The sequence below is a fragment of the Pteronotus mesoamericanus genome, unplaced genomic scaffold (assembly GCF_021234165.1).
Source record: "Pteronotus mesoamericanus isolate MK-2021 breed Mesoamerican mustached bat unplaced genomic scaffold, CSHL_Meso_final contig_20, whole genome shotgun sequence".
Lineage (NCBI taxonomy): Eukaryota > Metazoa > Chordata > Mammalia > Chiroptera > Mormoopidae > Pteronotus > Pteronotus mesoamericanus.
In genome coordinates this window covers 18,206,603-18,232,965 of record NW_026555085.1, presented here as the reverse complement: position 1 = coordinate 18,232,965, position 26,363 = coordinate 18,206,603, and the positions used below count along the sequence as shown (strand labels likewise).

Below are 26,363 nucleotides of genomic sequence, written 5' to 3'. Positions count from 1 at the left end.
GATAAATTATAACAGTATATGAGCTACAAAGAATAAGTGTTTGAAATAAATGTTTGAGAATAGCAAGATGCTGCCAAAACTTCAGTTAGACAACCAGCAATGAAATCTGAAACTATTGGTATGACAAATCCTGTTTCAGACCTATTGACTTAGATTTACTTGTACAAACCATATTTGCTAAGCACAGGAAATGGTTGTAATATATATATACCTCTCTAAACTTCTCTTTTCACTTTCCTTCCTCCTACAGATAAAGACAATAATTTACCTTGCTCTGAAAACCAACAGTAAGTGATAAATTCTTTATTTTAAAATGGATATTTTATTGTGCCAATATACTTATGCCTTGCCAGTGCTAAAATGATATATATTAAATTAATCTATGATTTTTTAAATTCTGTTGATAACTTTATTGAGAGTAAAGACCTTAAGTTATTATCCTCCTTTTAATCTAAGAAAGTAACATATTGCTTTAATATTCCAAAAGCACTTTAATCAAAGTTAATATCTAAATGAATCTTTTCCCTTTTATTCTAAAATAAGCAATATAATTCATTTGCATGTCTATGACTTTTGGAAACAATTATATTAACATTTCCTTTACTAGAAAAAACTTTTTTCAAACTATGGTTATGTGTGTGTGCATACTTCTAAATACTAATAACTTTACTAATATTCACATATATGAATTTGTGTTAATATATAATTATTAAAATAAAGATGGGAAGATATTGTTAGTAGTTTTAAACTCATCAAAACCAAAGTATAGTATTGACCTGGAGATAAAAAATATCCTATTAAGGATATTCCTTATCCTATTAATGATATAAAGATTATCCATACGAGATACAATTTCCCTCATGAAATGCACTCAACTAAAAAACAAGAGAGAGGCTTTTAGAAGTGTTCCAATAAAAGGTCAATCTAGTTAGGCATCTAAGTTTGTATAAATAATTTAAAGATAGTATCTGTTTTGTATATTTTATATCAGGAAGCAATTTGGACATAGAACTTTTTTTAATCATAAGAAGTGATCCTGGATATACATATACTAAAAGACCACAGAGCTACCTAAGGACAATCTGTAAAGAGTTATTTACCTCATAGAGAAAAGATTTTACTTTCAAAATATTTTATTAATGCTTTTCTCCTCTGTGGCTGAATGCTAGGTGGGGAGCTTAGGAAGGACTTACACTGTTGTCAGAGAAGATCTGGAATTGCCTCTTCCACTAGTTAAAACCAAAACCAACATCTGCCTGGATGACTCTCTGGAAGAGAATCAAAGGAAATTAAACTGCTGACATGTTTCAAGCCCAGAGCTACTCTATAATGATGTGTTGTGAAGTCAGTCGGAGCCACTGAATTGAGCTCAGATTTGAAGAACTAAATCAGGAGGAACAGTGTTAGAACTCTGAAGTAGTGTGTAAATCCAAGACTGCCAAGAATTCCAGTTATGCTGAGTAAATTTAAGGAAAGGGGAGGTAATTTATTCTTGGAAAGGAACATAAAAATTGCTCTTCAGGAACTGTCAAGGTGGTTGTTACTATTTAGAAATCCTTACACATTTTCTACCTGATAAAATCTACAAATTTTACAAACTTTGTATAGTGTCTGGGCTGCTCTCCATCTCATAGAGAAGAGGTGAGATGAGAGAAAGTGATCTGAATGACTTTTAAATATCACACTGAAAGTTCGAAAATGTTGCATCATATACTTTTCTCTACTGTGATTAGTATATAAATGTATTTATACCTGTAATGCACACATTCCACACACATACGTTAAAGTTTTTAATGGCCTGTTATCTGTCTGTATTGTTTAAAACATTTCCATTCCCTCCTGTCAGTTTTGAAAGTTATGAGGTCAATGTGTCGGGAATTATCCCCCAGTTTTGTGCTTGCAAGTTTACGGAATTTAATTATTAAATCCCTGATCCTGGTACTGCCCATCTGTAAACTGCTGTATTGAGCAACATCATCTGATACCTAGATTGTTATGAGTTTTAAATGAGCCCAAACAGAATGTCATTGTTGTATGTGACTCACTTAGGGCAATGTGGATGGCCTTGAAAAGTTGCATATAAACTTTTATCTAGTTATACATTTAGTCCCTCTACACTCACCTTAATAGGTGATGCTTAAGAAGGATCTGATTTTTCTCCATATAGTGGAAAAAATTTTTCTAACATTATATGCAAAATAACCTGCTCTTCCTCTTAAAGAGATTTTTATACTACCTTGTTTGGTCTGTCTCTTCAATTTTCTATTCACCTCCCTTTGTCCATGTGTCTTCCTACAATAATATCAAATTTTTGTTAACTTAAGTTTTAAGTTTAACTTAATAACTAAATATAAAAATACCCAAATTAATTCTTCTTATAAGTGGTTTACTTAATTATTCCTATGCAGATCAGAGTTTTTATTGGAATTATAAAGCATTTTCATATTAGTTTATTTCAAATTGACATCTTTATTCTATTAATGCATACAATTTAAGAACATGGGAATATACCAACTTATGCAGATATTTTTTTTCCTTTTTCTAATTTTTTTTCCCTCACCCAAGGACATTTTTTCATTATTTTTAGAGAGAGGAGAAGGAAGAGAGGAAGGGAGAGAGAGAGGGAGACATCAATGTCAGAGAGAAACATCAGTCAGTGCCTCTCTTTTGCACAGAGACAGGATCATCATACAAGACACAAGATCATACACACCCAGACCAGGTATAACTTGCAACCCAGACAAGGACCCTGACCAGGAATCAAACCCACAACCCTTCTGTTATGGGACAATGCTCCAACCAACTGAACCACACTGTCCAGTGCAATTTATGCAGGTCTTTTATGTGTTTTAATAAGGTTTTAAAGTTTTTGCCATAAAGCAATTTTTTTTATTCTTGGTTATTGCATAGATACTTTATAGCATTTGTTACTACTATGGGCAATATCTTTCTTTAAGTCTTATTTTCTAGTTGAGTGTTGCTGGTATATGGCAATAGTATTTTCTGTAGGTTGATGTAGCTCATTGATTATGGTGTATTCTCTAGATAGATGACCACATCACTTGAAAATAATAAAATATCTTCTCTTCCCTTACAGACTAATGAATATATTTTTTCTTTTTTATGGCTTTGATCAGGAACTCTCCACTTTGATGTTGAACAATGGTAGTAACATTAATCATTTTTTCTTATTCCCAGTATTAAATGGAATGCACCTAGTTTCTCTAGTAACTACAATATTTACTGCAGATATTTAATATAATGTCATTACAAATTAATGATCTCTTCCATTTTCCCATGTTCTCTTTTTTAGCTATATTAGGAATTAAATTTAGTAAAATATTTGCCACATCATTTTTTTAGTCTATTCATGTGATGAATTTGACCAATGAATTTTCTCAGTTTGAAGTATTCTTGCAGTCCTGATATAAACTTTACTTGATTATGATGTATTAAATGTATTTTTGAAATTGGTGAGTTAATACTTTGTAAGGGTTTTTGCATGTCATTTGTAATGCCTATATATTATGTACTACTATCCTCATCTGTTTGGGAAACCAATGCCAGAAGTATTTCTACTCACTGCCACTCCTCAGGTTACTCTTTGGGGAGAAACAGCCTCGGGAAAAGTAGTCACACTATTTTATACTGACATAACCCTAGGTGGGAGCCATGTAGGCTTGCCTTTATTTTCATTAGTTCTTGACACTTGCTAGAGGTTTTCATGTTTCCATGATGCTATCTTGCAGACATATGACACCAGAATAGGGGGTTCAATCTATTGCTGCTGAACTTAAAAATAAAAGGGAAACAATGATTGTTATCAGATAAAAGCAAGAACTAAAAGTTGTTATTGAAACTATGTGATGAGGCCAGTCACTTTCCCAGGATGCAACACCATCCTCCACTTCATACTCAACACACACGCACGCACGCATGCACACTAAAGGTCATGAGAGACTTAATTCTCTTCAGATTTCCTCACTATCTTTTTGGTACTTTGTTGGAAGCCATTCTTCCTTTTTGTTTTTCTCATTCCTTCAGAGTTCATGTTGAGGTGATAGCCAGAAGCCAGCCTGTATAGACATCCTGACTATAATTAAAGACTATGAGCTTATTTTTTAAATGGACCCTTTTATGAATTCTCCTCTTAAGAACCTAGCACATTTTCCGTAGTTTATCATTTTAAAATCCTTATATCCACAAAATGGATTTTTAAGGCAAGGTATGCTGGTATAATTTTTGTAAATATATGTTTCTAATCATCTATTAAAAGCAGTGATAGGTCATTATTTTCTTTTGCAAGTGAATGTTACAAATGTGGCGGTGGTCCTAACATCAGTTTGAGGAAGGAGCAGTATGTTACAGTTTAAGTGTATCATTTACATTTATGCTTCAGAAACACACAGCTTGCTCTATGCTGTCTGTAATTGGATGGTAGTAAACCATCAACACTTGGAACTGTATATCTTTGAAATCTCTGGAGTTTGCTTTTCTCTAATCACACTTAAGGGAAATTATGATCTCTTCAAAAAAGGAAAATTACAAATAGCAGAGTGGAAAGCTGTGTAAAAGGAGAGACTTTGTGACCAGCATGTGGCAAAATAATTCTTTTATAGGGAAAGATTTTAAAAGGATCTAAAGTTTGTCCCTAAGTAATTAGCAGAGGAAATGTGTAACTACACACATTTGGAAATTGTCAACATGCAAGTAGATGACAGGAATTATTTACCTAATTTTTTCTAAAGCTTTCTGTGGAACTTGACTCAATGAAAGTAAAATAAGCAGTATTCTATCAGCACCTGGGAAAGCAGGGTGTTGGAACTAAATGCTTTGGTCTTCCAGCTGATGCTAGATCTTAATCGTATTTACTTCATCTGTAATACTTACTTCCTGAGACTTGTTTTATGTAGATGATCCCATTCTTTTTCAAAAGCATCACAGTTGGTCAGGGCAAACGAAAATAAAACTAGCCTCCACTTTTGCACACCTGGGAAAGTTCAAGTATCTCCCTCTCCCGCTCTGGGTGCTTGGATGATGGGTCCCTTAATACTATGCTAAGGCTCTGAGGATGAGCAGGAATCACATCTTGTTCAGTTGATCGTGTTCAGCAATATCTAGCATACTATCCTAGATACAGTGTGTAAAATTTGATGAATGTCTGTTACAGAAAACAACAATATCTGATTGTCATTAACTTGCAAAAAAAAAAAAAAAAGAAGAAGAAGACAAAGAATCTGTTTTCCTCTGTTGCTCTCAAATTCCACAGGAGGCCCACTTGAGGCCATAGCCAGAGGGATGGGCGTGTCCAAGGACGTCAGCCTGACAGAGAGTCCTCTGGAGACTTTGAAAGCTTCTGAAGCTCCACCACAGAGCAAGCAATTTAACCAAAAGGCATTTAAAAGAATGGGATGATGGTATTCTGTCTTTTCCAAATACACAGTCTAGTTATGGAAAAACATCTAATGTACATGAAGAAATTGAGAGAAATAAGATCCTGTACATAATAAGAAAAAGTTTATTAGGTGGGCTTTATTTATTTTTTTTAAAGATTTGTATTTATTTTTAGAGAGAGGGGAAAGGAGGGAGAAAGAGGGAGAGAAACATTGCTTGGTTGCTTCTTGTAGCAGCAACCTGGGCATGTGCTCAAACCAGGAATCAAACCAGTGACCCTTCACTTTGCAGGATCACACCCAACCAACTGAGCCTCACCAGTCAGGGCAGGATGGGTTTTAAATGCTCTTATCTAGGGATGAGATCTATGTTTTTGGAGTTAGCCTGTGAGTTTCTTTGTAGAGAGAGACTTTGAAATGTTCTTAAAGGAAGTGGCTAGGATCCAGGTTTGAAGATTAACATGATCAAAGGCATAAAGGGCATATGATCAGAGGAAAGGATAATGAAAGTACAAATAGGGATCCTATGCTGACTAAAGTAATGGAATGAAGATTAATGAATGACGTCACAGGTTGGGTTTGCCAGGCAGTGTTCAGAAAATATGAGACATGAGAAGTTTATTAAGAAATCTACTTGGGATTAATTTCCTAGGAGGGGAGCGGAAGGAAGCAAGATTGAGCAAAGGTAAGAAATCAGGTTGTGATGTAGTCTCATTGTAGGCTCTAATCAACCACTTCAGAGTGGTTCTGGAGCTGAAATGATGTTTCAGCATTGTCTGTAGTTGGAGTGGAGAGATCAGGCCTTTATACCCCATATCTGCCAAATGTAGGACAAAGGTGCCCTGGGAAGAGAGCATGATATTGGACCACATGGCTCTCTTCAGCAGATGCTATTCCTGAGATTTATGCTGGCAACTCTTCCAGCTAAGGGAGCAAGCATCCTAAATGATAATACAATTAGCAATGTTAATGTTAGGACTTGTATGCATACAGTGAGTTTTTAATGCTTTCAAATTCTTTAATATTATCTATATCTTTAAACCTCACAAAAATCCTATGAGGTGACTCTATGCCCCCATATTTTAATTTGACAAATGAAGATTGTCAATTCCATATAGTTAAAGATGAGCCAGGTAAAAGAGCACCAATGACATCAATAACAAAAACCCAGGCTTCTTAACCCTTGCATTGTTCTCTTTATCTCAATACAGGTACAAAAGTTCAGGTGTGCTTAATAGGGAAGTAGGTATCTCTAAGAAATAAAATGGCTCTTTTTCACATTCAATTTATGTTTGATTTATAGAGAAATAAGTTCATTTTTCTTTCCATGTTTTTCTTTTTACTTTTTTTGTCTTCAAATTTTCATTGTTCTTCCCTTCTTCCTCTGTTCTACCTGAAAGCAACAGTATAAACAAAATCAACCTTTTCCTATTGTTACGTGTGAAATTTTAATTGTATAGAAGAGCTTAAATTTAAAAAAAAAATATAGAAACACCTGTATAATTTGTATTCATTATGGAACCCTTAAAGGAATATGTTATCAATTTTGTGGTTTCTGTTTCAACACCCTCCCTTCCCTTTTAGTTATTCAATGGACAAAATCACATTATAAAAATGCCAACAAAGTCCTTGATTAGTTCAACAAAGTAACATGAATAAAACTTATCATGATGGGTTATATTTTCAACTCAAAATAGACATCCTGGGAAAATATTATTTGAGCTCTCAAAGTCTCCAGAGTTTTATTTTATAGTTGAAAGTCAAGATTTGACTTAATTGTTAGTATTGTGTTAATTTTGTTCTAATTTTTTTCAAACATGTTGAGCAAACTACCAGCTATTTATCAGCTGCCAAAAGATTTATAGTAAGGCATGACTATTTTTTCAAGGCAAAATATTCATTTTTGAAATCTCATGCCACAAAAAACAATACTACAGTTTAGTGGGAAACGAATATTGAGGTTAAAGAAATCTTGGGTTCTGTCTCAGCTATACACCATGTAGCAATTAGACAAGACTGTCAGGAGGTCACTTAACCCCTCTGTGGATCCGTTCTTCTCTCCCGTGGACACCATAAGGCCTAACCTATTAGCACACCAGGTTGCAAAAAAGTAACTAAGATAATCGGTTTGACAAAGTCAGAGGCACTTTTCCAAGAGTTAACAATCTCTTTGGAATAAAAGTCTTTCCTTTTCATAATTATTGTAATGTAGACATCATAACAAAGAACATCTTATCACATGAAGATAAACTCATTCTCTTGTATTTCTGTTTAATCTTGTTTGTTCTTTGCCTGGCTTTTGGTCTGAGTGTTAGTTTTCTGGGAGAAGGGGATGAGGTCTCGTTCCTGTTCCTGTCCTTCAGAAGAATCATAATGTACTTATTTCCAGATCTCCCTACACATTTAGATCATCAATACCACTATGGAATAATTGTTTTCTGTTACCTTATCTTAAAATTGGCCCAAAATACCTGTGTCATAGAGTTCTTGTCATATACCCATGAGGGAAGCATGGCTGCCTTGAGACATGGATGCTGGGTGGTAGCTGGAGGTGCCCTGCCATCTCAGTGCTTTGCTCATACATGTGCCCTGCAATGCAGATGTCCTTCCAGGAGATTTCAAATTGCTACATGCCATGGACCTTGTAACACTCTTGAAAAATAACGTAGCCCTCAAATGTTAAAGATGAGAATGTGTATGAGTCTGCCTGGGCTGCAATGACAAATTACTGCAGACTGGGTGGCTTGAACAACACGTACTTATTTTCTCACAGGTCTAGCGGTTAGGAGTCTGAGACCAAGGTGCCAGTATGGTCAGTTTCTGCTGAATTTCTCTTCTTGGTTTGCAGACAGCCACCACCTTCTCACTGCATTCTCACATGGCCTCTTCTCTGTAGAGCCAGTGGAGAGCGGGAAGCAGCACAGGTGGAAATGCTCCCCCTGGTGTCTCCTTGTATAAACACCAGTCCTATCAGATCCGGGCTCATCTTTATGTGCTCATTTAACCTTAATTATCTTTTAAAGGCCAGAATACAAATACAGCCTCACAGGAGGTTAGAACTTCACCATATCAATTTTGGGAGACACAAACTTTTTTCATAACAGGAGACTAAGGACCTTTCATATACTATTTGGTGGGGTTTCTTAATTTTGAAGCATAAGCATTTTCCTTGTTACAAAACCATCATAAACATAACTTCATGTCTAATATACATTAATAAGAAGATGTAGTCTAATTTATTTAGACATTTTATCTCTCTGTCATTGAGCATGTAATTGTTTTACCCTTATAAATATTAATGTGCCCCCAAAAATTTATGCCTATAGTTTTCCCAGTATATATTATTTCTTCAGGATTCCAAGAAGTTGCATTAATGAAGCATAGGATGCGAGCATATGAAGATTAGGTTGGTAAACTCTCAAAAGTGATTTTCTCTTTTGAGATCCAAAAGGAGAGTATAACCTTTTTTTTGGAATTTGAGGCAATGTAAAAAAAAAAAACGGTTTGAGTGGAAATGAATGACAACACATGGACAGAGCTATGTAAAGTGGTTGAAAGTTTTTTGTTTGTTTGTTTTAAATCACTACTTCTTAGTGAATTTACCTAGGGTTCTGGGAATGGCAAGTGTAGGAGGCAGAAGAAAGAAATGACACATGCTACCTGGTATATTGAAGAGATGTTAATGAGGAGATACGTATAAAGACAAGCAGCATTAAGTACCCCTGTAATCAAAACAGTTGGGAGCTATTATTGCTCCAAAATGGACAATGTGAAGGAAGCATTCCTAGAACTTGAAAAAGTTGCTGCATAGACAAAACTGTGGAAATAGGGTGGAATTGGACAGTGTACCTTTAATATTGACAGGCCTATGACTTCAAGAGCTTCAGCGAAGTACATCTATTTGTTCTTTGTCATCCCCATTAGAAAAGCTTGCTTTAGGGGCTGAATCCATTAGAATTCTACTGGCACCCTCTTGCAAATCTGCTCTTGTTATGTTACTAACGAATTTGGGATAACTGATAGCACATTGTTTCATTTTTCCTCCTGTGTTCGTCAGAAGTTCCTGCACTGAAATTCCAATGTAGGTCTTTGTTTTGTTTTTCCAGCAATGGCATTATTCCCGGTGTTGCTGTTTCTGGCTCCTGTGTTGCTTCCGTTCTTTCCTGCAAATGGACAGGTATGATCAAGGTTTAAAATATTTTCAGAACAATTCAAGCAACCTTGAAGGTTAGCAAGCTACTAGATCAATTTTCCAAAGTAAAAAGAGCTAGAGAGTCCATCACAAAGTATGGTATCCCCTAAACACATGAAGGTATTGAACACTGAAAATTGAGATCTGCATAAATGTAATACATAGAAGACTTCAAAGATTTAGGTTAAAAACAGAGATAAAATTTCTCATTAATAATTTTAATATGGATCACATAATGGGAGCATATATTTTAATATGCTTTAAATATATATAAATATATATAAAATGTATATATATAAATGTATATATATTTATATATACATTTAAATATATAATATATAAAATTTGACTATATTATATATTTATATAAATATATTACAAATATCAATTTAATCTGTTTATTTTTTTCTTTTGTAAAGTGGCCACCAAAAAAATTAAAATTACATGTGATGCTTTAATTATTTTTCTGTTGACACTGCTGGTCTATGGGTTTAAAAGCTAACAAAACTCCTCCTACCTCAAGAATTTGTCTAGTTTGCTGTTATTTAATCTACTTCAATGTGATTCCCACTGCAAATTAACAATCTGTTTATATAATCTCAGATTAACAAAACTTCTTCACATATGTCACTATATTTAATTTTCATAGTGTGTGAGAATAGTTATACCTATTTTTTTGTTTAAAAAAATTTACTAGAGATATTAAGCATTTGGGTTTTTTCATAATTTTTACAATTAATTTGTGTAAGATGAGGTGTTCTAATTATTTCTAGTACACTTTTTCACTTTAATAATCCCAGCGGCAGTATCAGTTTTTCTCTTCAACTGGTAGGTTTTTCTGATCAGAAAACCCCTGAATGTGAGGAGTTTTGGTCTTTGCCCTCTGTTTCCACACCCTTCCTTGGCTCTGGGTATCTAAGGTCAGCTAGGACCCCTCAGGCCAGATAATTTTGACACTGGGTCAAACCTTATTTGGCATTCAGACATGAAGTCATTGTTAATCAAATTTTCAATATGAAGGCAATATATTCATCACCAAGGACTTCATTCAAGTAGTTCTGTCTCCCCAATTTCATTCCTAAAGAGTCCCTTTCAAGGCCTGTTATCTTTTTCGACCATCTCTTGATTTTCATTTATAAAATTATTAAAAACAGAGCTATAATTAGATCTTTTGCACCACTAAATGTTTGCTGATGATCTACATTCCCTCTGCCCAGTGTGGTTTTCTGTGCCTTCTCAAGATGCTTAGAAAATACTACTCATCTCTCAAAACCCCAGTCCAGACCATCTTTTTGTGAAGCTTTTCCTAAACACAATCAAGAAAAATTGATCCCTTCTTCCTCTATATCTAGTAGACCCTGCCTATTATTTTATTTGTCATGGGGTATTATACTCATGTCATATTGCCTTTGCAATATAAATTCTGTAAGTATAGATACCATATTTTATCCATCCATTTTATTCTCAATGCTTTTCCTATTTCTCATCACCTAATAAAAGTTTTATTAATGCTTATTTAAAAAGAAGAAAAAGCATATCTTCTTCAGTAGAATTTTATCTACAAAATAAGTTGGGGTAAGAAGCAGGAAATAATTACCTCTACTTTCTTAGGGGCCAAATTTTGATATGCTTTGCAGTGAAACTATTTTAAGGAGGTTTTTGAGGGCTAATAGGACATACACAGATCAGACACTGCTAATATTCCACATATGCATCCTTTCCAATATAGAATCAGTAGCTGGGAATGTGCTGGATCTGTGGGTACATTGGCATTCATTCTTGGTCTCTGTCCTTAGGACAGAGTGGGTGGGAGAAATGGATGCATTAGTAGATAGTGACAATAGAATATGGTCAGACCTATGTTCTCAGTATTTGGAGAGGTCTGAAAAAACTCAGTATTGTGGGAGGAGAGAATAATTTATTCCAGAGTGTCAGGGAAAATCAATAAAAGGCCGTGTTTGTTTAGACTTTTCAAATCTTGCTCATGTTCTTAATAATATCATATTCTTGTGTAAATTTAGGTCATCAAATTGTGTAAACCTCATGGAACAATCACATATCCTATTCTACCTCTAGGCTTAGACACTCCCCAGGATCCCTCAAAAATATATAAAAAATATGAGCATGTGATTTAATACCTTAATTATATTTCTGATACTAAAATGAACAAAGTCAGCAATAGTCCATTAATTGGATGGCTTTGCTCCCTCCAAATTGCCTTGGAGAGATATTCAATATTATAGAAGTGTCTTTTGAATAATTCCATAAAATCTGCTACATAATAGGTAGAATCATTTATTAGAGTACTGAATGCAATTAGACTGAGCCTAAACATTTCTTCTTTAAATTCAGGTACCATATCAGGTCAAAGTTCCCCTTAAAGTCTAGATGAGCCACCTGTCTCTCCTCTTAGCACTCCCTTACTATACCCTGATTGTGAATGAGGATGCCCCTTCATTTAATGGTCCCCATCTTAAAACATTGTCATTACCTTATCACTCATATATCTAGAAAAATCTCATTAAGACACCATTTAATACTGGAAAGTGGTATTTGTGGCCTCAAAAGTGTTTTTAAACGTCATGGTATGAACTGCATCCACACGCAAAATTTAACACTATTTCTTTCCTATTTAAAAGTTATAGCTTTGGTTCAGATTCACTGGCAATGTGTAATAGTTAATATTAGTTTGAACCTAGCACTTTTTTCTTATCCTCACCTAAAGACATGTTTATTGATTTAGAGAGAAGGAATGGGAGAGGGAGAGAGAGAGAGAGAGAAACATCAATGGGAGAGAGAAACGTTGACCTGTGCCTCTGCACATGTCCCAACAGGGACTGAACCACACACCCAGGCATGCGCCCTGACCGGGAATTGAGCCAGCGACCTTCTGCTTTGTGGGATAACTCCCAACCAACTGAGGCACACCAGCCAGGGCTGAACTGGACTCTTGAATTAACTTATTTGCTCATGTGCAATGTTTTAAACTTTTAAAAAATAATTATAATTTGGTTTTCCTTTAGGATCCAGTTTTTGATACTTTGTCAATCACCCGAAAAGAAGTCCAAAGTGAGATTGTAAATAAACACAATGACCTAAGGAGAGCAGTCTCTCCGCCTGCCAGTAACATGCTGAAAATGGTAAGAGGTGGTAACAAAAGGAAAACGTTTTGAGAAGCTGTGACAAGAACAGACTCTTAGTAAATAAGATTGCTTAATACATTTGTGACGGGAAATCTGGTCTTTGTTATTTTATTAAAGCTTTGTTATCAACAATGTATAAATGCTTTTTTCATTCCACATACTATTTTTGCTTATAAATTGTATATCATCCTACCATTATATATTCTGTTCACTAGAATAATACAATCTGGAAGACTTGATTTGCTGTCATGCCCATTTCAGAGTTTCCCATATTTGTGAGTGAAATATCTCTTTTCAGAAAAAATGCACATATATATTATATAACATATAATAATATATTTATATATTAATATACCTATAATTTGTATACAATTTTATGTTACTCATAGAGTACCCTCCAGATCATTCTTGAACCCTCTGCCTAATGCTAGTGTGTGCCTTCTGACCTTGGTAAATTGACTTTTAGACATTTTACCAGGCATTTTCTGTTTATTATGATCCAAAACAATTTTCTAATAAGTTCTCTGACTGTAGGCAACTCTCTGTCCAGTCTCTCTCTGTACAGGCAATTGACCTACATATCATCACTGGCATAATTCTTATTATTAATGTCCACTCCACCTAGGACTCACCTTATACCCTAGACCTTTCCTCTAAGACATGTTGTTAGTTGGGGAAATTCAACTTTTGCTGACTTAGAGCTTGAAGGAATCCTCTTTAAGGAATAGAGTATGCAACTATCTTCCACAGCAAATTTTTATAAAATGACCATGTATATTCTGTGGTCCCGTAAGCACAACCTTAGAAGAACCTATGCAAGTGAAGGATCCAAAACTTAAGCTTAATTAACTCCGTGGAACAAGGAAGAAATTCTTAATTGTACTTTATAATGGTTAAATAACTTGTCCATTTTACAGAACTATTTAAATTGTAAAGGCAGAATTAAAACCTAATCTCTTGACATCCAGTAAGTGGCCATTAAGTTTTTCTGATCACTATCTCTCCTAATCTAGAATCTGGAAGGCCTTTTCCCTTTAGGATCCATGTAATTTGGGTAAATAACAGGCCAGTCTGGGCCCATTACTGAAAGCCACATCTCCCAAATTTATTCAGTGGTGGGGGGAGCAAGGGAAAGAACTAGGTATGAAGCATGCCATCTTAGTGCTATAGAAAAAAAAATCTCAATAGATCTACATGTTTATTGATATTTAGAGAAGAACCATTGCTAAAAGTCTATAGGTGTTCCTGCTTTGCTATCATACAGACTAATAGCTATCTTAGGTTTCATAATTTCCTAGGGTAGGCATACTATCTATATTTCTTTAAGAAACAGAAAAGGACACATTAAAAAATGTCTTTAATTATAAGGATAATAAGAATATGCATGTACAGAAAAATTTATAATGATGTGAATCAACCTACCCATCTCATTACAAAGTTTATGCTCCTTTGTGGTTTGAGTCATTAAGTGTGTATCTTCTTCTCCTCTTTTGTGTTAGAAATGGGACAGCAAAGCAGCAGCAAATGCCCAAAAGTGGGCAAACAAGTGCCTTCACAAACACAGTAGCTCACAGGACCGAGCAATTGGTAGGTACATTAATAAATTTTTGCTGAGTAAATGAAAAAGTAAAATAATAAGGAGACTTTTTTCGATGTTGCATTAAGAAACCTTTGTGGATTAATGTTGCTTCAAAATCTGTCTTTTTCAAGTTAAAGTATTTCTGTGACAGAAAACTCTGAGAAGCACCACCTTGTGCTTATGCTTTTATTTTTTACAAAAACTGTCTCACACAATATCACATTTGTACCATCACTTTTAACCATCTCACTGTTAGCAGAAAAATAATTGTTAAGAAGTGTCATATCCTGGAAATTTAAAATTAGAATTTCAGACATCTAACCCAGTGCTTTTTTTCATGTTATAGAATTTCTTTGTGTTTTAAAAAGTATTTAATTTTGGATTTGTAAAATATGTTAACTTTTGTCAAACTGTTTCAGAATTTTACTCAAAAATATTTAGTATTAACATCTTTTTAATCTTTGATGGCAGTAAGTCAAATCTTTCGTATGTTCTGGATGCCTCTTACAATGCATGCAATACTATATTAGACTCAAAAATAACCTCAGAGACATGACCCCTACATCAAGGAGCCTAAAAACAATTAGATATCATATGTATGAACAAGTAAACAAAATATTTACTTAAATTATTAAATGACAGATATAGGCAAGCCCAATTTGAAAGTAGTAAATAACTCACCTGTTTTGAAAGTAGAACTGCTATTGTTCTTTGTATTTTTGATACAATAATTCAATGACATTATGAAGAGGTATGACTATATTCAGTAGAAGATTGAAACAAATGGTTATGAAGATCCCAGTCTACTGTTAAAATCTCATCTTTCTTTCCCTCTTATAAGAGCTATTCAAGAGTAATTCACAGTCCCTTTCAGAAGTATGTACATATTACATTTCAAGCCATCCAAACATAACTATTAATTTCAAGGTTTGAAAAATACATTGAAATGTTTCTGGGCTGCAAAGCATTTTTACCCTAATTCTTTGAGTAGAAATTGGCCTGTAACATTCTGATTTGCTGATGAAGGGGAGACCCATAAACTTTGAAAATATTGTCCCTCCTAGTGTCATCTGTTTCATGCTTGGGGCCATTAAAGATTAAGATTTTTCCCAAAATTGACACAAAATAACAATCTTAAACATTTATTAAAGTTGCTATAAATAATAAGTTTCTGATAAGTGTGGGTGAGAGTAGAAGTATTATGAGTTGCTTTCCGCATCCAGCAAGCTAACAGTACACAGCTAAGAGTACAAGACATACATTCATGAAGAATTTAGTGTGTAAATGAATGTCTCTTGGGGGAGTAGATATTAAAGAAAGAGGACTTCATTTATTCACAGTTTGCATATGGGGACCAGCCTCAATGTATTGGGTACACTTGACTTCTATTCAGCTTATAGCTGATAAGGAACTCTTTATGCATTAATCAGCTGTTAGCAACAACTATGGCACTGTGTTAGAAGAACAGTGACTCTAGATGATAGATAGATTTCTCCCTCTCCACGCTCCGCTCTCTCTCTCTCTCTCTCTCTCTATATATATATATATGCACACACATGTGTATATATATATGTGTATACACACACACACACACACACACACACCATTGCATGCTTTTTTGCTTTCCTCATGAATGATCTATTTCTTCTTAGGTAAAAGGAGTTGTGGCGAGAATCTCTTCATGTCAAGTAACCCTACTTTGTGGTCACATGCAATCCAAAACTGGTTTGATGAGAAAGATGATTTTACCTATGGTGTAGGGCCCAGATATTCAGATGCAGTGATTGGACATTATACTCAGGTAAGGGGAACAAGTGAAAAAAAATGCTGTGAATGCCATAAAAGGAAAGCTACAAATTTCAACTGATTCCAATATTGAAACAGGGGGAATATCTCAAGTAGACAAAAGGATAGTCTTCACATTTTGTGGGTATTTCATCTGTGAACTGTCACTTAAAAGCCTGCAGGCTCTTGATAGGGAAACATACCTCTCTATTCTTTGAATAGTCTAAATGGATAAAGCAGTGACTATACATGAAAATGAACTATTTGAAAAGACTTTTACTTTAATTCAATAATTTAAATACTTCCATAAGGTGCATGAAATCATAATACATCTGTGACATTTTTTTATGTCCTATGTTTGTTGATATTTCTTTCTCTAATTTACTCTCATTTCTTCACTTATGGGCATGTAGGTTGTTTGGTACTCATCATTCCTTGTCGGATGTGGAGTTGCTTATTGTCCCAATCAAAAAACTCTAAAATACTACTATGTTTGCCAATATTGTCCTGCGTAAGTATATGCTTTCAAAGTTTCTGTCAATGATGCCATGAACAATTTAATATCTTAAATTTATCCTGTAATACACAACCCAGACTGACAAACCATATTTCTGTGAAGGGGAGAGATTAATCCTTAGACAGCTTTTGTAAATTTAAGACACAATCAACTTCTTAGGAAGAAGACTAACTTCTCAGTTTCAAGTGTAATATTCTGAAGCTGTCCTCCCTCATGATTAAAATTGTCTTCCTTCTCAATTGCTTTCTTGGGGCTCAGGATTCCATGGATATATGTTATGTGTAGTTCTCTAGATTTGGTACTGTCAGTTTTTATTAAATTCACATTCTAGAAAGTGAGAGCTTTATGGTAAATCCAAGGGTAAAGGTGATGTATCAAATGGTACTCAAATATTCCTTTGTACACAAATGTTCCTATTGATGTTTACCTGAAATACCTCTAGTATACCATTAAGAGCTGATTACATCTTGGGCCTCAAACGGTTTTCAGGAAATCCCTGATATATCTCAAATAGTCAAGAAAAGGTAATATTTTAAATCTTTGCTTTTTAGAATTTAGCACAAAATCTCTGAAGGAACCATCCAATAAAATCTTGATTTATAGCAGGAAATATACCTCTTCCTCAAGCAGTATGTTTGACTCATTCACAAATATCCTATAAATATAGTGAAAATACATTTATAATATACAGGATTTTTTTTGTTTTTGTTATTTTAGTGTTTTGCTCTTTTTTTAATTGTTCAAATATATTTGTCTCTATTTCCTCCCACCACTTTCCCCTGCCCCACTCACCCCCGCCTTCCTCAATCCTTCCCCACTTTGGCTTTGTTCATGGGTCTTTCATACATGTTCCTTGATTTGACCCTTCCCCTTCTTTACCCCACCACCCCGCTCTCTCCTTCCCTCTCATTACTATCAGTTTATACAGGTTATTTTTAATGTTTGAAATTCCTTGCTACTGGAGGAAGAGTTTCCCCTCAAAACAAGCTTCTTGCGTGATTTATTTTAAAACTATAGATAAGCCAGGGGAAGTTGGGTTCCAGTTTGAAAAGTATGACATTCAAAGACACTTTCCTGCAAGCACCAGTTAGGATTTAATAGAAAGAATTGGAGGGTCCTAGGAGAATACACCCAAATTCACTATCTGGCTGTTAGAGGGGAGACAACCAGAGTAAGTTATCTGTGGTATGAGTAGAAATGAATAATAAGAAAAACAAGAGTGAGGGAGCTTCTAAAATACTTTTATATATATTTCACAATTTTTTCCAAAAGCTCACACACATACGTAGCTATATCCTGTCCAAAGAGCCTGAGATTCAAGTGCATTGCCTTGGGACTTCAGACCGCTAAGTCCAAATGAAACTTTGACTCTATCGCATTTTCAGATAATAACAGCCAATGGGATAATAATTATCAATGAAGCACAGGCTGGTCATTGTAAAACCACTATACCCTAGAGATTAGTGTTAATGAAACCTTTCTTTCTAACATTTCCATTTTTAGTAAACATATAATTCTCCCAAACAAAACCTCTAGACTTTCAAAATCCTTCCTACCATACACACCTCCCACAAAATACATGAAAATATCACCACCCTGCATGTAGAGCCAAAAATTATCTTGGAGCATTACTTTCTCCAGTTCATACTATATAACTTATCAATAATTATAATTTCCTTTGAAAATATAAAATTACATTCAACATTAAGTATTTTCCATAATGCAACCTTCTGCCCCCAGGAGTTTCTACGATCTCTTGCAGGGGTGTCTAACCTTTTGACCTCTCTGGGCCACACTAGAGAAAAAGAGTTGTCTTGGGCCACATATTAAACACATTGTAACACACAATCACACAAAAAAATCTCATAATATTTTAAGTAAATTTATGATTTTGTGTTGGGCTGCATTCATAGCCATCCTGGGCCACATGCGGCTCACGAGCCGTGGGTTGCACACCCCTGCAGGGGATATGCTTTATGTCTGGTCAGCACCTTGTGGTGCACTGACTTAGCAATTTGACCGAGTCCACTGAGAGATGAGAGTGTTGCCACATTAAAATACACTCTCAAAACTTTAGACCCTATTTATTCCATTTCAGTTTTTCAGAATATGAGATTATGGTCAAGGAATGAGTGTTGGTGTGAATTACTATCTTACTTTGCATTGCTATCTGAGAACACATTGGAAATATTAGTTTCTCAGGTGACGTGGTTAAAACATTGAGTAAATATTCCGATTTATATATAATGATGAATGCTACCTTTGGAGCATAAACTAAACCAAAACTTTTCTTAAATGTTTAATGTATTATATTTCAAATTTCAGTGGTAATATTGTTGGCAGAGAACATAATCCTTATCTACAAGGAAAACCTTGTGCCAGCTGCCCTAATCACTGTGACAATGGACTATGCAGTAAGTTTGAAGTCATTAATTTACTGGTATAATTAAGTGACCTGATATTTCTTCTTAAAAATTAGGAAATCTTTGAATGGAGCCAACTTAAGCAATGCCTTCATGCAAAAGCAGCAATAAAATTACTCAACAGAGTGTGTTCATGCAAAAATCTTAAATCATTCAGTGTATATATGTATTATTTGCAATGAAAGTCTATTACCGTATAACGTAAAAGAATATTTGCCATTGAAGTATATTTGTGATTATGTCAGACCCATTATGTATTGACGTATATGAAAGCATTTCTGTGAAAATAATTTATGTAACTAAATACGAATTTTCTCTTCATCAAAGTTAATGTGATTATAGAAAAGGTTGCATTTTAGAAAGAAAATATGTACAAATATAATGGTGCGAGACCACAGAATATGGCTAGTCTGGACAGGTACACTAAACATAATCTCTTATATGCAAATGAATTCATCACACTAAATTCTTCATTTTTCTCATAGTAGAGTTAGAATCATCAAATTTAATTTAATAATCATTTGTATTCTCATTTGTTATTAACTTTTATGTACTTTTAAATTTTATATTAAATCTGCATTTGGTATTATTAGCTAACTGAAGCTTCAAAGCTATTTTACCAAAAAGGAGTAAAATTGATGTAATATATCTCATTTCCAGGGTTGTTATGAATTAATATACAAAAAGTTGGTATTTTTGTTAGTTGGGATGTATTATTGGAATTATTATGAACAATACAATTGACTCATTACCTAGAATTCTACTTCTCAATTGCATTCAACCGACTGAATTGTAGCGTTCTTTCTGAGTGAACTTATAGCCATAAATCAGAATATTGATGATATAAAAGCTATAAATTAACTAAAGAAGAAAATAGATATACCTCTGTTGAATACTATTTAACTTTGGAATTACCCTATCAATAATAAGTAGCCAGTTGAAAGGTTTTAGACAGAAGAATGATAAGATCAGAACTGTGTTTTATAAAGAGCTTCTGACAATATTATGAGAAAATTGGAAACCAGATGAGACTATTGAGAAACATGGGTTCAAAAACAAATGGATATTTTTACTGTATTAGGGTGAAATGGATGAAGAGAAATGGACAGTTTATGAGAGATAGGGAAAAATGTAGACTAGCCAGTGTTTATTACCTGTGTTTTTTAAGTGCTGATAAAAAGTAGAGGGGAATGAACTCAGGTTGATTCCCAGTTCCTGGTTTGAGTCATTTAGTAATGGGGAATACCATTTCTATGAGACTGGGTGAAACAAGCTGGGAGTTGGGCAGGAATACCAAAGAAATTCCAAGCTTGTAAGCAGAATGATTAATTTAGTTTGAGATGTGTTGAGTTTGTGGCCACTGAGGTACATCCAAGTGGAAATATCCAATAATAATAGTGAAACTCCTTTCTGTGTTACATTTTACATTCACATCTTCTTACAACACCTCCTTCCTCTTGAAAGAAAGGCTGATGGCATTAGAGTCTGGTGGTAAGAGCGCCCAGTATAACTTTCTGCAATGATGGAAATGTTCAATATTTGCACTGTCCTGTAAAGTAGCCCCTAGACACGTTGGCTATTGAGCGCTTAAAATGTAACTAGTATTTTTCACTGAGGCCCTGGAATTTCAAAGTTATTTCTTTAATTTAAGTTTCAATTTAAACAGCCACATGGCTAGTCTATACTTTTGGATGGTGCAGTTTTAGAGAGATTTATTTATGGTAAGTTCATTTTACCCTGTTTTCTGAGGGAGGAAACTTGGTCAATTATTTTAGAAACATTTGGAAAAGCTCAAATTTAAAAATAAATGATGCCTTAATCAGTGAATTTAACTAAGGGAACTTATGTGTCCCTCAAGATATGAAATGGCATCAGAGTGTAATGAAGGACACCAACTTGTTTGCTCTATTCCCTTCTTCTCACTCACATGGAATTTATTGTTTGTATTACTGCTGTGGAGGAAAATGATAACAAAGTGACTAATTTATTTGTTTTTATTCCAGCCAATACTTGCAAGTACGACGATGTTTATAGTAACTGTAAAGACTTGAAGAACCAATATGGTTGTGGAAGAAAACTCATCAAGGACAGTTGCAAGGCTTCCTGCAATTGTTCAGACAAAATTTATTAAACACCCAATACAACTGAACATGGATGGCTAAGTGTAAGAGAAGCACATGTACCTACACTTGACATTTATTAGCAAGAAAATCATAGATATGTTAGCTATAAATTTGATTCCAAATAGTATTGTCTTTTTTTCCTGGATATGTTTTTAACTTTACAGAAATCTCTTTTACCCAAAGAAGTGTTCACATATGGAGTCTTCAGTTCCTCATCTGCCACTCACTCTTCTTTTCACTCATCTAGCTTCCATCCTTATAATTAAATTAGAATATTTTTCCTAAGGTAACCTCAACCTTCATTTTGCCAAAATTCTTCATATACATAAAAAGTAGAATATGACCACACCTTCCTGTTTAAACCTCTCCTCTCTTAGGCAAATCTTCCTTAAAGAAGAATTTAATATAATACACATAAATACTCTTTTCTCCAGGAGACAGAATTTAATCCCCTCACTTTTGAGTCTGGGCTGGACTTAGTGACTCATTTCCAAAGAGTAAAGTATGGAAAGGGAACAATATAACTATATAGAGAAATCTGTCAATTGCCATCTTAAGCAAGTGATCCAAGTTAGCATTGCCTGTAATAAGTCATGCAGACTCGCGGACCTGTTCATATGATGTGATTAGAAGGGAATTTCACTTCTGGGATATTCTTTTTTTTTTTCTTTTTTAAATTGTTGTTTATGGGATATTCTTTCTAAAAACTTGTAACCCAAGTTTCTTCATGAAATAAAATATTAAGCAAACTTAAATTGAGGGTCACTCTATGAAATATTCCTGACCAGGACTCCTCTGAACTGTTAAAATCATGAGCAATGAGGAAATTTGGAGGAACCATCATAGACCAGAGGAGACTAAGCAAACATGATAACCAAATACAACGTAGTATTTTGGATTGCATTCTGGAACAGAAAAAGGTCATCAATCAAAAAACTCCTGACATCTGAATAGAGTCTGTAGTGTTTTAAATAGTAATATTGATTTCTTAGTCTTTACAATTGTACCAGGGTAATGTAAGATGATAACATTATGAGAAATGGAAACTGGATGCAGACTATATGGAAATTCTCTGTACTATCTTAGCAACATTTCTGCAAGTCAGAAAGATTCCAAAATAAAAAGTGCATTAAAAAAAGAAAATCTATTTTTCTTGGCTCCATGACACTTCATGCTTGTTCTCTAGATTACCCGATTATTCTTTTTCAGACTGCTTTTCCCTCCAAGTTTGAATTCTGCAATTCCACTGTTAAATGTTTGATTTTGTCTTTTTCAAGAACTCTCAAATAATACCAATGAATGAGATTGTTCAATCAAATGCACATACTCATCCAGTGTTAAGCTTACTAATCATTTTGAGGATATTAGTCATGAGGCAAATGCAAAACAGGGACAGGTCCAAGACCATCAGCATAAGGGAATTCCCTTATACTGTTTTTTCTTTTTTCTTTTTTTCAAAATATTCCTTAATCTCTAAAGTGATAGTCTTCCTAATTAGTCTGCTTTCAAAATGTTCCCATAGACCCCTTAAGTACTGAGGATAATATTTATACTCAAACTGAGAGGCAAGAAGCGAAATCATCTTCTCTGTACTTTCCTATCTAATCTCATTTCAATCTACCCTTCCTTAATTCTTATGCTCCACATTCAATGATCTTATTAAACTCTCTCAAGAGCCTCAAAGTGTTCCTTAGCTAAGGATATTTGCATTTGCTACTGGCTCTGCCTGGGACAGTCATCCCTCTACTATTTGCTAGACTAGCTCCTTCACATTAAATGCCATTTCACCCAAGACCTTCCTTTGAGTAATTAATTGGAAGAATGCCCCCCCGACTCCCTCTTATACTTCCTATACTTCCTTTCATAATAATCATCACAATATATAATAATTTATTACTACATTCAACAAATATTTATCTGAAGTAATTATGGCTTAGGCTTTTAATTAGGTCCTTTGAAAATAGTGATTAACAAGACAGACCAAGTTCTAAACTTCATGGAGTTCACACTCTAAAAAGGTAGAGAAAATGAACACTAAGTATTTGCAAATAATCAATATAATATAGAAAATGATAAATGTTATAAACAAAAATGAACAAGAGAATGAAGAATAATGAAGATAGGCTGAGAGTAGGAAATGTTAATTTAAATAAAATAGATTAAATGCAAATAGAGGTGATGACATTGGATTACATACACACAATAGAGGTGAGAAAACAGTAACAATGAACGATTAAGAAACTTTTAGGTAAAGAGAATAGTGAGTACAAAGTTGTTGAGGAAAGAATAAATTTGGAATATTTAAGGAAAGTCAAGAAGCTTAAAATGGCTGGAGCACAGTGAGCAAAGCAAAGACCATTTTAAAAAGGGGTCAGAAGCACAAATTTAATCCCATGGCGCCCTCTAGGGCAGGTAAAGTATTGTGATACTATTACAAGTAAGCAACGAGATATAAATTGTAAGAGGACAAAATAAAACAAAAAACCAGTTAAGAGACTGACTAAAAGAGAGATAAGGTTAAATTTCACTCGATTATAAATGGGTTTGTATGTATACATATATGTACTTGTATGTCTATCATGTATATTCCACAATTAATTTCAGGTTATTTTTGTTTATATCATGACAGGTTATTTTCCAACTCAGGCTAGTATTACTTTATGCCAAAGCCAAAGACATCACAAGAAAAGAAAACTATAAACTGTTATTTCTCATGAACATAGATGAAACATACAAAAAGGATTATATACCATGACAAAGGTTATCCCAGTATGAAAGGTTGTTTCAATTTTCAAAATCAATTAATGTAATATATCATATTAATAAAATAAAGACACAATCATCACAATAGATGCAAAAATGCACTCGACAAAATTCAGCACCTTCCATTAAAACAATTTTCAGAAAATTAGGATAGGAGATAACTTCCTCATCTTAACAAGGAACATCTAGCAAAATCCTCAGCTAACATTATACTCAGTGATTGACTAAATGCTTTCTATTACTTGATAGGTAAATATACCATTGTAGTACTTTTCAATTTGGAATCCGCTATCAGAAATAAGGCAAGGATGTCAATTTGCACCACTTTGTTCACATTTTAAGTTTGCAGCCAATGCCATAAAATAAAGGAAAAGAAATTAAAGGTGTATAGACTAGAAAGATAGAAACTCTTTATTTGCAGATTAAAATGACCTTTCTTGTAAAAAATCCAAATGAATCCATAAAAAAACTACTAGAGCTAATAAGCAAGTTTAGCACCGTTACCAGATTACAAGGCAGAATGTGGAGCATTTTACAAATAAAGCAACAGGACAAGAATTACAGTGGGCTTCTTCTCAGAATCCATGCAGGGACCTAGTTCTTCCAACTCTCAGGTACCTAGAGCTCTGCTCCTTTTCAGCCCAGCATTGGGCCAGCCGTGGGGTTTGTGTGAATATATGGACCTACCTGCACTGCTCCTGTCAATAACAAAGAGGAACTTTCCATGTGTTCTCTAACAGGTACAGGTTCTAAAACTACAAGCTTCTTTAAATTTGGATTTGCCCTCCATACCAAATTTATCAGCACTGCTTTTTTTTCTCATTTCTTCACATCCCACTCTTTTGTCCTATTTCTACTGCTCTAAAATTAATATGGAAAATTGTCACCACACTCTTAGTTTTTCCATCACCAATGTCTTAGCTCCAAAACCACCCTGCACAGTGCTATCAGGTAGCTTTCTTGAAACCATATTTGGTCATGTAATTTCCAAACTCTCTAAACATCAGTGAAATTATTACTTTCCCATGTTATACAAGGAGGCAAATCTTAGACTTCTATAAAAGTTTCACCACCATTTTCTATAGCCTGTCATTCTCACTTAAGTATGCCTTTGTGATACATTGATTTGTCTGTTTCTCCTCTTCATACCAAGAATTCAAAACATTTTTTTCCCTTTCTGATCAAGTCATATACGTTTTTCAAAGAGATTCAAATGTCACTCTACCATCTACTTTTTACCCTGGTAGTCTCAACTCACAGAGCTCTCATTTGCTGTATGTATTTCCTGTTTCAACTACTTAACACTAAGCTACATTACCTGGTAATGTTCATATTTATCAATATCTTTCCCACAGGGCTATAAATCCTAGAAGAAAGAGATGACATGTCCTTTTCTCTGTATTCCCTAAAAATCTAAGTCAGGCCAACATTTATTCAGTGAACTAATACTTACAAACTGCCACCTATCTAACTAGTATTGTGTGAAGCTTTGGAGCTATAGTAATAATCAAGAGTTACATAGTTAATTTCTCAAATACAGGGGTGGGCAAAACTAGGTTTTGTTCACTAAAAAAAGAACAAATGTACTAAGCAATTCTTTTCCTAAAAGGTGAGCAGCAATTTTGTGGCTTTAAGTATTTGAAATGTTAAATTAATAATCTAAACAAAAAAATGGTGAAAACATAAATACAGTGAGAGAGATCTGGGGATGGATTTTATAAACATTTAGAGAAGATAACTGTCAGGAGTTAACTTCGATTTAATGTAACCATAAGAGTAAAACAACATAGGATGATTTCTGAATTCCAAGATTTTTTAGTCAGTTGTAATTGAACTGAAATACGAGAGGAGAACTAAAATAATGCCTGTGTCTTTGCTACTTGGAATGTTAACATTGCAAAGGGAAAATGGTACTCAGCACCATGAAACTATGCAATGATAGAATTGTGACTATATGAGTCTCAAAGGGCTGAGAGAAATTTCAGCCCTCTTTGCATCAGGTACAGAGAGCTACTGTATGATGTATGATAATCATTGGTTTGACATCTTTTGACCCAACCCATCATCTAAGTAATAAATTAACTCATTCCTTTAAATCTTGAAAACAGCTAAGCATTGAAGAAAATGCATCTAATTCATCTGTCCTCTGAGGAGACGTAACACCTCTTCAACCAGCACCTTATATATATACCTGCTGAACTTGAAGCCAACAGCCTTGGATTAGGAATTCTGGGCATTTTCCTAAGATTTGTTCTCGTTATGCTCCTTGAATTTCCTGACCACAAAACAGTTGTGGGAATGAAAAAGTGGGACCAAGACAGGAAGTGTTTATGAGCGAACCTGCAAAACACCAATTTTATCTATGTAACCCCGAGTGTATGGTTCACACTACAGTGGTATTGCGCTGAAAACTTAAGTATCTATAGAATTTCCTAATTTACTCTA

At 34.4% G+C, this 26,363-nt stretch overlaps 1 protein-coding gene across 1 annotated transcript; it reads left to right on the top strand.

Moving 5' to 3' along the window:
- Positions 1–237: 237 nt before the first annotated feature.
- LOC129067075 (cysteine-rich secretory protein 3-like) lies at positions 238–21,789 on the top strand. Its single transcript, XM_054568801.1, has 8 exons — positions 238–287; positions 9,500–9,570; positions 12,609–12,725; positions 14,228–14,315; positions 15,960–16,108; positions 16,506–16,603; positions 18,935–19,023; positions 21,036–21,789. Exons 2-8 carry the CDS (start codon positions 9,502–9,504, stop codon positions 21,161–21,163), a joined length of 738 nt encoding a protein of 245 aa, XP_054424776.1. The 5' UTR covers positions 238–287; positions 9,500–9,501; the 3' UTR covers positions 21,164–21,789.
- The last annotated feature ends 4,574 nt before the right edge of the window (positions 21,790–26,363 follow it).

Coding starts and splice junctions, on each gene's coding strand:
- LOC129067075 (XM_054568801.1), top strand. CDS start 9,502: ATGGCATTATTCCCGGTGTTGCTGTTTCTGGCTCCTGTGTTGCTTCCG. Junction 14,316..15,959: donor CTCACAGGACCGAGCAATTG/GTAGGTACATTA, acceptor ATTTCTTCTTAG/GTAAAAGGAGTTGTGGCGAG. Junction 19,024..21,035: donor CTGTGACAATGGACTATGCA/GTAAGTTTGAAG, acceptor TTTTTATTCCAG/CCAATACTTGCAAGTACGAC.